This window comes from Aristolochia californica, unplaced genomic scaffold (assembly GCF_029961685.1).
Source record: "Aristolochia californica isolate CCGP_79_NKW_82.1479 unplaced genomic scaffold, dmAriCali1.0.hap1 SCAF_159, whole genome shotgun sequence".
Lineage (NCBI taxonomy): Eukaryota > Viridiplantae > Streptophyta > Magnoliopsida > Piperales > Aristolochiaceae > Aristolochia > Aristolochia californica.
The window spans coordinates 9,452-25,000 of NW_027181836.1; the positions used below are offsets into that span (position 1 = coordinate 9,452).

Consider the following 15,549-nt stretch of genomic DNA (forward strand, 5'->3'; position numbering starts at 1 on the left):
ATTATGGATACATTCCAAATATACGGATCGTGCTAAAGATTCAAAACCATTTTTTTTTAGTAAAAATGAACTAATTCCAATGGATTTAAAACTTTTTCTTAGGTAAATAAATTTCGAAATGTTTCTGTAAAATGTCCCATATTTTTTTTACATCTTCTATGCGAAAATGCTCAATTCTCATAAGATCTTCTTGACTATTACTCAAAAGGTCCAATAATGTATGTATATTGGACCTTTTAAGACAATTATAAGTCCTGGGAGGCAATTCTAATTGGTCAATAAAAATACATTTCAATGCATTTCCCTTTTTGTTTTTCCTTATATTAGCCAACCCATCATCAAAGGGAAAAAGGGGTAAAGTCACCCTGTTTTGATTGTCCTCTAAATGAGTGTCCCGTTCCTCCGCGTGTAAAAAAGGAATAAATAAATCAATCAAATTACGGGAAGCTTCGTGAAGTGCTTCTTTAGGGGTTAAACTCCCATTTGTCCATATTTCGAGGAAAAGTATCTCTTGTTTCTCGTTCCCATTCCCATAAGAATGAATACTATGATTCACATTTCGAACAGGCATGAATACAGCATCCATAGGGTAACTTCCATCTTGATAGTTAGATGGGGGTTTTCATACGATATCCGCGATTCCTCTCGATTTTTAATTCAATACACAAATCAATTGGCTCTGTCAGGCTAGCTATATGTTGTGTAGTATCAACTATTTCCACGGAGGGTGGTGAGATGATATCTTGAGCAGTTACATATCTAGGACCCCTGACGCAAATAGATGCGTCGAGAGTTCCATACAGATTACTTCTCAATACAATTTCTTTTAAATTCATGAAAATTTCATGTACAGATTCTTCAATACCGGCTATCATAGAATATTCATGCGGTACCTTATCGGATTTTGCACGTGTGATACATGCTCCTTCTATTTCCCCAAGTAGAGCCCTTCGCATCGCGATACCTATCATATCTGCTTGACCCTTCATAAGCGGGAACAGCATGAAACGCGCATAATGAAGGCGCTTACTGTCTACTCTTGATTCAACACACTTCCACCGTAATGTTCGAGTGATACTGCTACTTCTTCTCGAACCATACTAATATTATTTGATCAGATTTCTGAATCATTTATTTCTCTTGAAATTAAAAAAAAGGGGTTCAATTCTTTTTTTTATTTTTACACACGTCTTTTTTTAGGGGGTCTACATCCATTATGTGGCATAGGGGTTACGTCACGTACGAAACTTAATAGTATACCGCTTCTACGAATAGCTCGTAATGCTGCATCTCTTCCGAGACCAGGACCCTTTATCATGACTTCTGCTCGTTGCATACCCTGATCCACCACTGTACGAATAGCATTTCCTGCTGCGGTTTGAGCAGCAAATGGTGTCCCTCTTCTTGTGCCCTTGAATCCACAAGTGCCCGCGGAGGGACCAAGAAACCACCCGACCTCGTACATCTGTAACAGTTACAATGGTATTGTTGAAACTCGCTTGAACATGAATAACTCCTTTATGGTATTCTACGTCCAGTCTTACGTGAACCAATACGTCCACTCCTACGTGAACCAATTCTTGGTATAGGTTTTGTCATATTTTATCATTCTCATAAATATGAGTCAGAGATATACGGATATATCCATTTCATGTCAAAAACAGATCCTTTTTTTGTACATCAGGTCCTTTAGAGAATCCCCTTTTAAAAGGATTACCCCTTTACCCCTGTCTCTGTTTATGTCTCGGGTTGGAACAATTACTATAATTCGTCCCCGCCTACGGATCAATCGACATTTTTCACAATTTTCCGAACAGAAGCCCTTATTTTCATATTTGTCATTCCTTAACTTAAAACCGAATCCACTCCTTGGAAGAAAATAAGTCTCTTGAGAATTTTGAACCTCTAATTGTATCCGCACCCCATGAAAGGAATGTTTCAAGAGGCGCCTAATTGTTCCGAATCTTTGTTGCGAAGTCTATAAATTATACGTCCCCTGGTTGAATCATAACGACTTACTTCGATTTTGACTCTATCTCCGGGTAATATCCGTATAAAACTACGTCGGATCCTCCCCGAAACATAACCTAGAATCAGATCCTCATTATCTAAACGAACCCGGAACATACCATTGGGAAGTGATTCAGTAATTAAACCCTCATGAATCAATTTTTGTTCTTTCATTCCCGGTAACCCCCTTGAAGTAGCAACTAATGGAGGAGAAGTGATATTAAACAACCTGCCTTTCCTTTCTTTTTCACAAATAGTAAGTTACGGGATATCAGCGGGATTACCATATATAACACAAAATTTCTCCTCCAATCCTTTTTAGTCGAGCCTCTCGATCCGTCATTATCCCTCGTGAAGTCGAAAGAATGACAATCCCCATTCCGCCCAAAACCCTAGGAATTCGTTGATAGTTGGAATATATTCGTAAACCAGGGCGGCTGATACGCTTAAAAATATTTCTATATGCTCCTTTCCTATTCCTTCTATGTCGCAGGGTTGAAACCAAGAAATGTTTATTGTCTTCTCGATGTTTCCTAACGTTTTCAATAAAACCTTCTCGTAGAAGTATTCTAACAATGTTTTCGGTGATATTAGTAGATGCTATTCGAAACCGTTCCCTTTTTATTCATATCAGCATTCCTTATCGAAGTTATTATATCGGCAATAGTGTCCCTACCCATGATGAACTATAATTATTGGTGCCTCTTTGTTTTGATATAATCAACATGTTCTACTTTTTTTATGAAATATTATATTAAAGGTATATGCATAAGACATAATCTATACTAATTAATCTATTTCGGGTACCCTATAATCATGGATATTCCGATCCCGCTCTCATCTACTGGTATTTTTTTATAATACCTCAGGAGCTAATGATACTATTTTAGTGAAATTCAACTGTCCTCAGTTCCCGAGCGATCGCTCCAAAAACTCGAGTTCCTTTTGGATTTCCTTCCTGATCAATGACAACTGCTGCATTGTCATCATATCGTATTATCATGCCGTTGTCGCGTTTGAGTTCTTTACATGTACGTACAATTACAGCTCTAATTACTTCGGATCTTTGGAGAGGCATATTTGGCACTGCTTCTTTGATTACAGCAACAATAACGTCACCAATATGAGCATATCGGCGATTACTAGCTCCTAAGATTCGAATACACATCAATTCCCGAGCTCCGCTGTTGTCTGCCACATTCAAATGGGTCTGAGTTTGAATCATATCATTATCATTTTTTTTTTTATCAGCTCTTTCAATGCAAAGGGCGAAGGAAAAAAGAAAGAAATATTGTTTGTCCAGAAATAAAAAAATCTGCGATTGTATTTCTCCTCACAAATAGCCCTTTGTTTCCACACCCCTATCCCGCAATAATGAATTGAGCTCGTATAGGCATTTTGGATGCAGCTATTGACATAGCTGCTCTAGCTACAGTTTCTGATACTCCGCCCATTTCATAAAGTATTCTACCCGGTTTAACGACGGATACCCAATATTCGGGAGATTCCCTTCCCGGAACCCATACGTGTTTTCTGTGGGTCCTTAGGGTAACAGGCTTGTCGGAAATATACGTACCCATATTTTTCCACCGCGGCGCGCATATCGTGTCATTGCTCGCCGCCCTGCTTCTATTTGTCTAGATGTAATCCAAGAGGGTTCAAGTGCCTGAAGAGCATATCTACCAAAAAAATATGATTGCCTCGATAAGAGATTCCCTTCATTCTTCCTCTATGTTGTTTACGGAAATCTGGTTCTTTTGGGGTTATAGTTGTTGGTTGTTTCTCAGTTCCATCTCTACTACAGAACCGGACATGAGAGTTTCTTCTCATCCAGCTCCTCGCGAATGAAACGATTCAATATATTCGATGCACATTATTTAATGAATAATGAATATTGCATGAATATTACAAAAAATCGTGGGATTTTTTGATATTTAATTTAATCTGTTTGTTATACGCGGGAATCCGTATATCTTGTATTGTATATATAGCTAGATATATATCTATCGATATCGATTTTTTTATAGGATATAGGACGTTTATTTCGTGGAAAATGCCTTTCATTTTTATACCGAATCCTTGTTTTGACCTTTACTGAATAGCAAAAAATTTTGCAATCCAATAAGTGTTTCTTTCGCGGGCGAATATTTACTCTGTCATCCGGGGCCCCATTCCTAGGGCAGGGTTAACCCACGACTTCCCGGAATAAATCAATTGGTTACTGGTCAATTTCGCCATCCCACCCAATGAATAATTAGGATTCATTTGCAATAGAATCTTCTGCAGTCACAGGTTCCGTCGTTCCCATAGCTTCTTCGTTAATGGCTAGGCCTGAACTATATGCAATGGAGCTTCCAATTAAATCCGTTCCAGAGTCAATCTTCTCAGTCTCTATTGACTTAAGGCTCCTTATTATTTTATTATTTATTATCATTTTAAATATGAACCGAATCGGATTCATCGAATTATGGGCGAATCCACATTAATGCTTTATTACACTGCTTTTTATAAGATGATTCATAGGCCATACATATTGGAATTCTATATCATTGAGATTCTCCTGCTCTCTTTCTCTCATCTTTCCATTTACCCACATCTCTCTTTTTTTTTTATTTTCAACCCATAATCAGCTTGATTTTTCCATTATGTGGAAAAGAAAAATATTTCAGTTGCTACAACTATACGATCGTCACATCATATAGTGACTGATTTCTTGGATCCCGATAATACGAAGCAATGAGTAGGTTATTAGTTCTATAGTTATTAGTTGGGGATCAGTCTGCGTATTATTGTATTGTTTTTTTTTTTTTTTAATCCCAACTCTAAAGAAAAAACCAACGAGTCACACACTAAGCATAGCAATTCTACCAAATGGTCAATTGAATTTTTATTCAACCCTATAGAATTAAGAATTAGAAAGAATCAGAATTGCTCATTTTGATTCAAGGTAAAAAGACTGATGAAACTCTTTTTCATTTATATTGTCGGATAGAATGGCAAAGAAATGAAAGGTCCATTATTGCTCATCCACAAATATCCAAATTTTAATGCCTAATACCCCATAGATAGTTCGAACTGGGTAGGAACAATGATCAATTTTAGCTCGAATGGTTTGTAGGGGAACCCTACCCTCTCTGACCCATTCGACACGCGCAATTTCTTTTCCATCAATACGCCCTCCAATTTGCACGTGAATTCCTTTTGTATCTGCTTGCTCAGTTAATTCAATAGCCCTTTTCATTGCCTTTCGAAATGAAACTCTATTCTTTAATTGTAGAGCTATGTATTCCGCAAGAATATTAGGCTTCCCATAAGGTTTTGTAACTCTTGTGATAGCAATGTTAAGTCTCCGGTTTACAGAATGAAATCCTTTCTTTACATCGGTCTGTAATTCATGGATTCCTCGTGTTCGACCCTCGATTAACAAATTTGGGAATCCAATATGGATTATGACCTGGATCAGATCGATTTTTTTTTGAATCTCTATGTGTGCAATTCCTTCGAAACCTGAGGATATTCTCCTATTTTTTTGTACATAATTCTTGATACAATCCCTTATTTTTTCATCTTCCTGGAGATCCCTCGAATAACTTTTTGGTCGTGCGAACCAAAGGGAACGATGATTCTGATTTGTACCAAGTCGGAAACCAAGTGGATTTATTTTTTTTCCCATCTCTCTTTTTCTCTCTCTTTCTCCTTTTAATATCTTTCTATTATACCACCCTTAAACCCTTCAACCCTTAGGCTTCATTAGTAAAGTTCTCAGTAGTATTTTTCAATACAATTGTTATATGACAGGTGGGTTTTTTTATTGGATAACTACGTCCTCGAGCTCGGGGTTTTAACCTTTTCATGATAGCACCCTCATTGACTTCCGCTTTACTAATGTTATAAATCTGCTTCGTTGAAACCCATATTATGACTAGCATTTGCTGCTGCAGAATAAAGCAATTTTAAAATAGGATAGGATGCTCGATAAGGCATGAGTTCCAGTAGCATAAGTGTTTCTTCATAAGAACGTCCGCGAATTTGATCAATGACTCTTCGTGTTTTGTGAGCAGACATACATATATATCTATGTTTAGCTAAAGCTTGCACTTGTCTACTCTTGATCTTATTACTCTTTTTCTTATACGTTTGGTTGCTAGTCCTCCGCACACCTGCCATAAGGTTTACCTCCCAACACTGAATGATGAGCACCCTTTTTACTTCATTAACGACGAGATTTATTATCGTTTCTCGCGTGTCCCCGGAAAGTAAGAGTAGGTGCGAATTCTCCCAATTTGTGACCCACCATACGATCTGTTATATAAATAGGTAAATGTTCCTTTCCATTATGAATAGCGATTGTATGGCCGATCATTGTGGGTATAATGGTAGACGACCGGGACCAAGTTACTATTATTTCTTTTTTCTCCTTCGTGTTCAGCTTCTCAATTTTTCTTAATAAATGATTAGCTACAAAAGGATTTTTTTTTAGTGTTAGTGAACGCGCCACAGCGGATTACTCCTTTTTTTTTTTTAGTTAAAGAAAGGGCAGGGGCGGATGTAGCCAAGTGGATCAAGGCAGTGGATTGTGAATCCACCATGCGCGGGTTCAATTCCCGTCGTTCGCCCTCCTATCTTCTTATTTACGGCGGCGAAGAAAAAAAATATCACTATATTTTTTCTTTTTCCTAGTTCTTCTTCCAAGCGCAGGATAACCCCAAGGGGTTGTGGGTTTTTTTCTACCAATTGGGGCCCTCCCTTCCCCGCCCCCGTGGGGATGGTCCACAGGGTTCATAACTACTCCTCTTACTACAGGACGCTTACCTAGCCAACACTTAGATCCGGCTCTACCCAAACTTTTCTGGTTCACACCAACATTACCCACTTGTCCGACTGTTGCTGAGCAGTTTTTGGATATCAAACGGACCTCCCCAGATGGTAATCTTAATGTGGCCGATTTACCTTCTTTTGCAATCAGTTTCGCTACAGCACCTGCTGCTCTAGCTAATTGTCCACCCTTTCCAAGTGTTATTTCTATGTTATGTATGGCCGTGCCTAAGGGCATATCGGTTGAAGTAGATTCTTCTTTTTGATCAAAAAAAACCCCTTCCCAAACCGTACAAGCTTCTTCCAAAGCATACGGCTTTCTGGATGTATATGATGATATCTAGACAGATGGATCTTATATGAATCGTATGATGAAGTACCACATGAGTGGATATATAGGAATTCAAATCTGCCGAATCGCTCATGTTAGGATCTTAATCACTCATGTTAGGATCTTAATCACTCATGTTAGGATCTTATACATCCTAGGTCTCCCCGTTCCGTCATCTGGCTTATGTTCTTCATGTAGCATTCAGACCGAATGACTCTATGAAATTACGTCGATACTTCCACATATTACGGGTAACGTAGGAGACATCTCTATTTTTCCCCCGGGGGATCTTTAGAATTACCACTGCTTAGCTTTCAATTCGCCTCTGACCATCAAATGAAATGTGAATAACCCGTCCCCCTCTCTTTGAAACAAGGGGCGCTTCCGGTTCTGTCCGTGCTTCAAACAATTTTGTCTTCTCCATATTACCATATCTCGAGAGTCAATAATTTGATATGAGGAACTACTGAACTCAATCACTTGCTGCCGTTACTCTTCAGTTTTCTGTTGAGGTCTATCCCGTAGAGGTACTCAAAAGTGATCGATTTCTAGGTTTCGTCGTAAACCTAATTGGTTACTTCCAATTACGTAAATCAATAGTTCAAACCGCACTCAAAGGTAGGGCATTTCCCATCGATATAGGAACCTCTGTACCAGAAACAATGGTATCTCCAATTATAGCCCCTCTGGGATGTAAAATATATCTCTTCTCACCATCCCCATAGTGTATGAGACAAATGTATGCATTTCGATTAGGGTCGTATTCTATGGTTACGATTCTACCAGATATGTCTTTTTCATTCCGTCGAAAATCAATTTTACGGTATAGACGCTTATGACCCCCCCCTCTATGCCCTGCGGTAATGATTCCTCTGGCATTACGACCTTTACCACAACGATGCTGTCCATAGATCAAATTATTTCGTGGATTGGATTTCACTTGACTGTCTACGGCTCCATTGCGTGTGCTCGGGGTAGAAGTTTTGTATAAATGTATCGCCGTGTTATTAAGTATTTTGATTTAAGTTCTTTTCGCTATAAGAGGTGGAATAGAATAACCCGGTTGAAGCGTAATGATCATACGTCTGTAATGCATTGTATGTCCCATAATAGGTCCCAGTCCCATTCTTCTACCCTTTCCCGGGAGTCGATGACTATTCATAGCTATTACCTTGACACCAAAGAAGAGTTCGACCCAATGCTTTATTTCGGTCCTAGTTGATCCTGATTCGACATTAGAAGTATATTGATTGTTCCCCAATAACCGAATACTTTTTTCTGTAAAGACTGCATATTTGATTCCATCCATAAATCCATTTTCTTCCCTATGAGTTCCAGTATCGATAAGAATTCGAGTTCTTACTCTTCATATGTTATGGTATGAATATACCATACCAATTCGTTATGTATGGATGATGAAATTCCATTGATACAGAGCCAATTCCAATAGACTTATTGGACGTTCCCATTGGCGTGCATCCAGCAGGAATTGAACCTACGAATTTGCCAATTATGAGTTGGGCGCTTTAACCATTCAGCCATGGATGCTTAACAGAGATCATCGTCATCGTACATCGTGAATAACCAAATTCCAATTGAAATGAAATCTTTAGGAGGAATCAATGAAAGGACATCAATTCAAATCCTGGATCTTCGAATTGAGAGAGATATTGAGAGAGATCAAGAATTCCCACTATTTCTTAGATTCATGGACCCAATTCGATTCAGCGGGATCTTTCACTCACATTTTTTTCCACCAAGAACGTTTTATGAAACTCTTTGACCCCCGAATTTGGAGTATCCTACTTTCACTTTCGCGTGATTCACAGGGTTCAACAAGCAATCGATATTTCACGATCAAAGGTGTAGTACTGCTTGTAGTAGCGGTCCTTATATATTGTATTAACAATCGAAATATGGTCGAAAGAAAAAATCTCTATTTGATGGGGCTTCTTCCTATACCTATGAATTCCATTGGACCCAGAAATGATACGTTGGAAGAATCTTTTTGGTCTTCCAATATCAATAGGTTGATTGTTTCGCTCCTGTATCTTCCAAAAGGGAAAAAGATCCCTGAGAGTTGTTTCATGGATTCGAAAGAGAGTACTTGGGTTCTCCCAATAACTAAAAAGTGTATCATGCCTGACTGGGGTTCGCGGTGGTGGAGGAACCGGATCGGAAAAAAGAGGGATTCTAGTTGTAAGATAGCTAATGAAACCATAGCTGGAATTGAGATCTCATTCAAAGAGAAAGATATCAAATATCTGGAGTTTCTTTTTGTATCCTATACGGATGATCCGATCCGCAAGGACCATGATTGGGAATTCTTTGATCGTCTTTCTCCGAGGAAGAAGCGAAACATAATCAACTTGAATTCGGGACAGCTCTTCGAAATCTTAGTGAAACACTTGATTTGTTATCTCATGTCTGCTTTTCGTGAAAAAAGACCAATTGAAGTGGAGGGTTTCTTCAAACAACAAGGAGCTGAGGCAACTATTCAATCAAATGATATTGAGCATCTTTCCCATCTCTTCTCGAGAAACAAGGGGGGTATTTCTTTGCAAAATTGTGCTCAATATCATATGTGGCAATTCCGCCAAGATCTCTTCGTTAGTTGGGGGAAGAATCAGCACGAATCGGATTTTTTGAGGAACGTATCGAGAGAAAATTGGATTTGGTTAGACAATGCGTGGTTGGTAAACAAGGATCGGTTTTTTAGCAAGGTACGGAATGTATCGTCAAATATTCAATATGATTCCACAAGATCTATTTTCGTTCAAGTAACGGATTCTAGCCAATGGAAAGGATCTTCTGATCAATCCAGAGATCATTTCGATTCCATTAGGAATGAGGATTCGGAATATCACACATTGATCAATCAAACAGAGATTCCGCAACTAAAAGAAAGATCGATTCTTTGGGATCCTTCCTTTCTTCAAACGGAACGAACAGAGATAGAATCAGATCGATTCCCGAAATGCCTTTCTGAATATTCCTCAATGTCCCGGCTATTCACGGAACGTGAGAAGCAGATGAATAATCATCTGCTTCCGGAAGAAATCGAAGAATTTCTTGGGAATCCTACAAGATCAATTCGTTCTTTTTTCTCTGACAGATGGTCAGAACTTCATCTGGGTTCGAATCCTACGGAGAGGTCCACTAGAGATCAGAAATTGTTGAAGAAACAACAAGATGTTTCTTTTGTCCCTTCCAGGCGATCGGAAAATAAAGAAATGGTTGATATATTCAAGATAATTACGTATTTACAAAATACCGTCTCAATTCATCCTATTTCATCAGATCCGGGATGTGATATGGTTCCGAGGGATGAACCGGATATGGACAGTTCCAATAAGATTTCATTCTTGAACAAAAATCCATTTTTTGATTTATTTCATCTATTCCATGACCGGAACAAAGGGGGATACACGTTACACCACGATTTTGAATCAGAAGAGAGATTTCAAGAAATGGCAGATCTATTCACTCTATCAATAACCGAGCCGGATCTGGTGTATCATAAGGGATTTTCCTTTTCTATTGATTCCTACGGATTGGATCAAAAAAAATTCTTGAATGAGGTATTCAACTCCAGGGATGAGTCGAAAAGGAAATCTTTAGTGGTTCTACCTCCTATTTTTTATGAAGAGAATGAATCTTTTTATCGAAGGATCAGAAAAAAATCGGTCCGGATCTCCTGCGGGAATGATTTGGAAGATGATCCAAAACCAAAAATAGTGGTATTTGCTAGCAACAACATAATGGAGGCGGTCAATCAATATAGATTGATCCGAAATCTGATTCAAATCCAATATAGCACCTATGGGTACATAAGAAATGTATCGAATCGATTCTTTTTAATGAATCGATCCGATCGCAACTTCGAATATGGAATTCAAAGGGATCAAATAGGAAATGATCCTCTGAATCATCTAACTATAATAAAATATACGATCAACCAACATTTATCGAATTTGAAAAAGAGTCAGAAGAAATGGTTCGATCCTCTTATTTCTCGAACCGAGAGATCCATGAATCGGGATCCTGATGCATATAGATACAAATGGTCCAATGGGAGCAAGAATTTCCAGGAACATTTGGAACATTTCTTTTCTGAACAGAAACACCGTTTTCAAGTAGTGTTCGATCGATTACGTATTAATCAATATTCGATTGATTGGTCCGAGGTTATCGACAAACAAGATTTGTCTAAGTCACTTCGTTTCTTTTTGTCCAAGTCACTTCTCCTTTTGTCCAAGTCACTTCTCTTTTTGTCTAAGTCACTTCCTTTTTTCTTTGGAGTATCGGGAATACCCCCATTCATAGGTCCGAGATCCACATCTATGAATTGAAAGGTCCGAATGATCAACTCTGCAATCAGTTGTTAGAATCAATAGGTGTTCAAATCGTTCATTTGAATAAATTGAAACCCTTCTTATTGGATGATCATGATACTTCCCAAAGATCGAAATTATTGATCAATGGAGGAACAATATCACCCTTTTTGTTCAATAAGATACCAAAGTGGATGATTGACTCATTCCATACTAGAAAGAATCGCAGGAAATCCTTTGATAACACGGATTCCTATTTCTCAATGATATCCCACGATCGAGACAATTGGCTGAATCCCGTGAAACCATTTCATAGAAGTTCATTGATATCTTCTTTTTATAAAGCAAATCGACTTCGATTCTTGAATAATCCACATCACCTCTGGTTCTATTGTAACAAAAGATTCCCTTTTGATGTGGAAAAGACCCGTACCAATAATTATGATCTTACATATGGACAATTCCTCAATATCTTGTTCATTCGCAACAAAATATTTTCTTCGTGCGTCAGTAAAAAAAACATGTTTTTTTTGGAGAGAGATACTATTTCACCAATCGAGTCACAGGTATCTGACATATTCATACCTAACGATTTTCCACAAAGTGGTGACGAAACGTATAACTTGTACAAATCTTTCCATTTTCCAATTCGATCCGATCCATTCGTTCGTAGAGCTATTTACTCGATCGCAGACATTTCTGGAACACCTCTAACAGAGGAACAAATAGTCAATTTTGAAAGAACTTATTGTCAGCCTCTTTCAGATATGAATCTATCTGATTCAGAAGGGAAGAACTTGCATCAGTATCTCAGTTTCAATTCAAACATGGGTTTGATTCACACTCCATGTTCTGAGAAATATTTACCACCCGGAAAGAGGAAAAAACGGAGTCTTTGTCTAAAGAAATGCGTTGAGAAACGGCAGATGTATAGAACCTTTCAACGAGATAGTGCTTTTTCAAATCTCTCAAAATGGAATCTGTTCCAAACCTATATGCCATGGTTCCTTACTTCGACAGGGTGCAAATATCTAAATTTCACCCTTTTAGATACTTTTTCAGACCCATTGCCGATACTAAGTAGCAGTCAAAAATTTGTATCTGATATTATGCATGGATCAGATATATCATGGCCAATTCCTCAGAAAAAATGGTTGGCGATTCTTCCACAATGGAATCTGATAAGTGAGATGCCGAGTAAGTGTTTACAGAATCTTCTTCTGTCCGAAGAAATGATTCATCGAAATAATGAGTCACCCGTTCTATTGATATGGAGACATCTGAGATCACCAAATGCTCGGGAGTTCCTCTACTCAATCCTTTTCCTTCTTCTTGTTGCTGGATATCTCGTTCGTACACATCTTCTCTTTGTTTCCCGAGCCTCTAGTGAGTTACAGACAGAGTTAGAAAAGATCAAATCTTTGATGATTCCATCATACACGATTGAGTTGCGAAAACTTCTGGATAGGTATCCTACATCTGAACAGAATTCTTTCTGGTTAAAGAATCTCTTTCTAGTTGCTCTGGAACAATTAGGAGATTCTCTGGGAGAAATACGGGGTTCTGCTTCTGGCGGCAACATGCTATTGGGTGGTGGTCCCGCTTATGGGGTCAAATCAATACGTTCTAAGAAGAAATATTTGAATATTAATCTCATTGATATCATCGATCTCATAAGTATCATACCAAATCCCATCAATCGAATCACTTTTTCGAGAAATACGAGACATCTAAGTCGTACAAGTAAAGAGATCTATTCATTGATAAGAAAAAGAAAAAACGTGAACGGTGATTGGATTGATGATAAAATAGAATCCTGGGTCGCGAACAGTGATTCGATTGATGATGAAGAAAGAGAATTCTTGGTTCAGTTCTCCACCTTAACGACAGAAAAAAGGATTGATCAAATTCTATTGAGTCTGACTCATAGTGATCATTTATCAAAGAATGACTCTGGTTATGAAATGATTGAACAACCGGGATCAATTTACTTACGATACTTAGTTGACATTCATAAAAAGTGTCTAATGAATTATGAGTTCAATAGATCCTGTTTAGCAGAAAGACGGATATTCCTTGCTCATTATCAGACAATCACTTATTCACAAACCTCGTGTGGGGCTAATAGTTTTAATTTCCCATCTCATGGAAAACCCTTTTCGCTCCGCTTAGCTCTATCCCCTTCTAGGGGTATTTTAGTGATAGGTTCTATAGGAACTGGACGATCATATTTGGTCAAATACCTAGCGACAAACTCCTATGTTCCTTTCATTACGGTATTTCCGAATAAGTTCCTGGATGACAAGCCTAAAGGTTATCTTATTGATGATATCGATATTGATGATAGTGACGATATCGATATTGATGATAGTGACGATATTGATGATGACCTTGATACGGAGCTGCTAACTATGACGAATGCGCTAACTATGTATATGACGCCGAAAAAGGAAATGGACCGATTTGATATCACCCTTCAATTAGAATTAGCAAAAGCAATGTCCCCTTGCATAATGTGGATTCCAAACATTCATGATCTGTATGTGAATGAGTCGAATTACTTATCCCTCGGTCTATTAGTGAACTATCTCTCCAGAGATTGTGAAAGATGTCCCACTAGAAATATTCTTGTTTTTGCTTCGACTCATATTCCCCAAAAAGTGGATCCCGCTTTAATAGCTCCGAATAAATTAAATACATGCATTAAGATACGAAGGCTTCTTATTCCACAACAACGAAAACACTTTTTCATTCTTTCATATACTAGGGGATTTCACTTGGAAAAGAAAATGTTCCATACTAACGGATTCGGGTCCATAACCATGGGTTCCAATGCACGAGATCTTGTAGCACTTACCAATGAGGCCCTATCGATTAGTATTACACAGAAGAAATCCATTCTAGACACTAATACAATTAGATCAGCTCTTCATAGACAAACTTGGGATTTGCGATCCCAGGTAAGATCGGTTCAGGATCATGGGATCCTTTTCTATCAGATAGGAAGGGCTGTTGCACAAAATGTACTTCTAAGTAATTGCCCCATAGATCCTATATCTATCTATATGAAGAAGAAATCATGTAAGGAAGGGGGTTCTTATTTGTACAAATGGTACTTCGAACTTGGAACGAGCATAAAGAAATTAACGATACTTCTTTATCTTTTGAGTTGTTCTGCCGGATCGGTCGCTCAAGATCTTTGGTCTGCACCTGGACCCGATGAAAAAAATTGGATCACTTCTTATGGATTCGTTGAGAATGATTCTGATCTAGTTCATGGCCTATTAGAAGTAGAAGGCGCTCTGGTGGGATCCTCACGGACAGAAAAAGATTGCAGTCAGTTTGATAATGATCGAGTGACATTGCTTCTTCGGTCCGAACCGAGGAATCAGTTAGATATGATGCAAAATGGATCTTGTTCTATCGTTGATCAGAGATTTCTATATGAAAAATACGAATCGGAGTTTGAAGAAGGGGAAGGAGAAGGAGCCCTCGACCCACAACAGATAGAGGAGGATTTATTCAATCACATAGTTTGGGCTCCTAGAATATGGCGCCCTTGTGGAAATATATTTGATTGTATCGAAAGGCCCAATGAATTGGGATTTCCCTATTGGTGGGCCAGGTCATTTCGGGGCAAGCGGATCATTTATCATAAAGAGGATGCGCTTCAAGAGATGATTCGGAGTTCTTGCAGAGTGGAACCATGCAGTACCAGACACGAGATAGATCTTCCAAAGAACAAGGCTTTTTTCGAATAAGCCAATTCATTTGGGACCCTGCAGACCCATTCTTTTTCCTATTCAAAGATCAGCCCTTTGTCTCTGTGTTTTCACGTCGAGAATTCTTTGCAGATGAAGAGATGTCAAAGGGGCTTATTACTTCCCACACAAATCCTCCTACATCTATGTATAAAGGCTGGTTCATCAAGAATACGCAAGAAAAGCACTTCGAATTGTTGATTCATCGCCAGAGATGGCTTAGAACCAATAGTTCATTATCTAATGGATCTTTCCGTTCTAATACTCTATCCGAGAGTTATCAGTATTTATCAAATCT

General features: G+C 38.4%; 1 protein-coding gene and 1 non-coding gene across 2 annotated transcripts; both read right to left on the reverse strand.

Moving 5' to 3' along the window:
• Positions 1-1,260: 1,260 nt before the first annotated feature.
• On the reverse strand, positions 1,261-3,235 carry LOC137952493 (large ribosomal subunit protein uL14c-like; the record flags this gene model as incomplete). The annotated part of the gene is made up of 2 exons (XM_068799565.1): positions 2,912-3,235; positions 1,261-1,465 (listed from the first exon to the last, which is right to left on the reverse strand). Coding segments are annotated over exons 1-2 (529 nt in total), but the record flags the coding sequence as incomplete, so codon positions are not given.
• Positions 3,236-8,630: 5,395 nt separating this feature from the next.
• TRNAM-CAU (transfer RNA methionine (anticodon CAU)) lies at positions 8,631-8,704 on the reverse strand. The gene has a single exon. It is a non-coding gene; the product is annotated as a tRNA-Met (tRNA).
• Between the last annotated feature and the right edge of the window lie 6,845 nt (positions 8,705-15,549).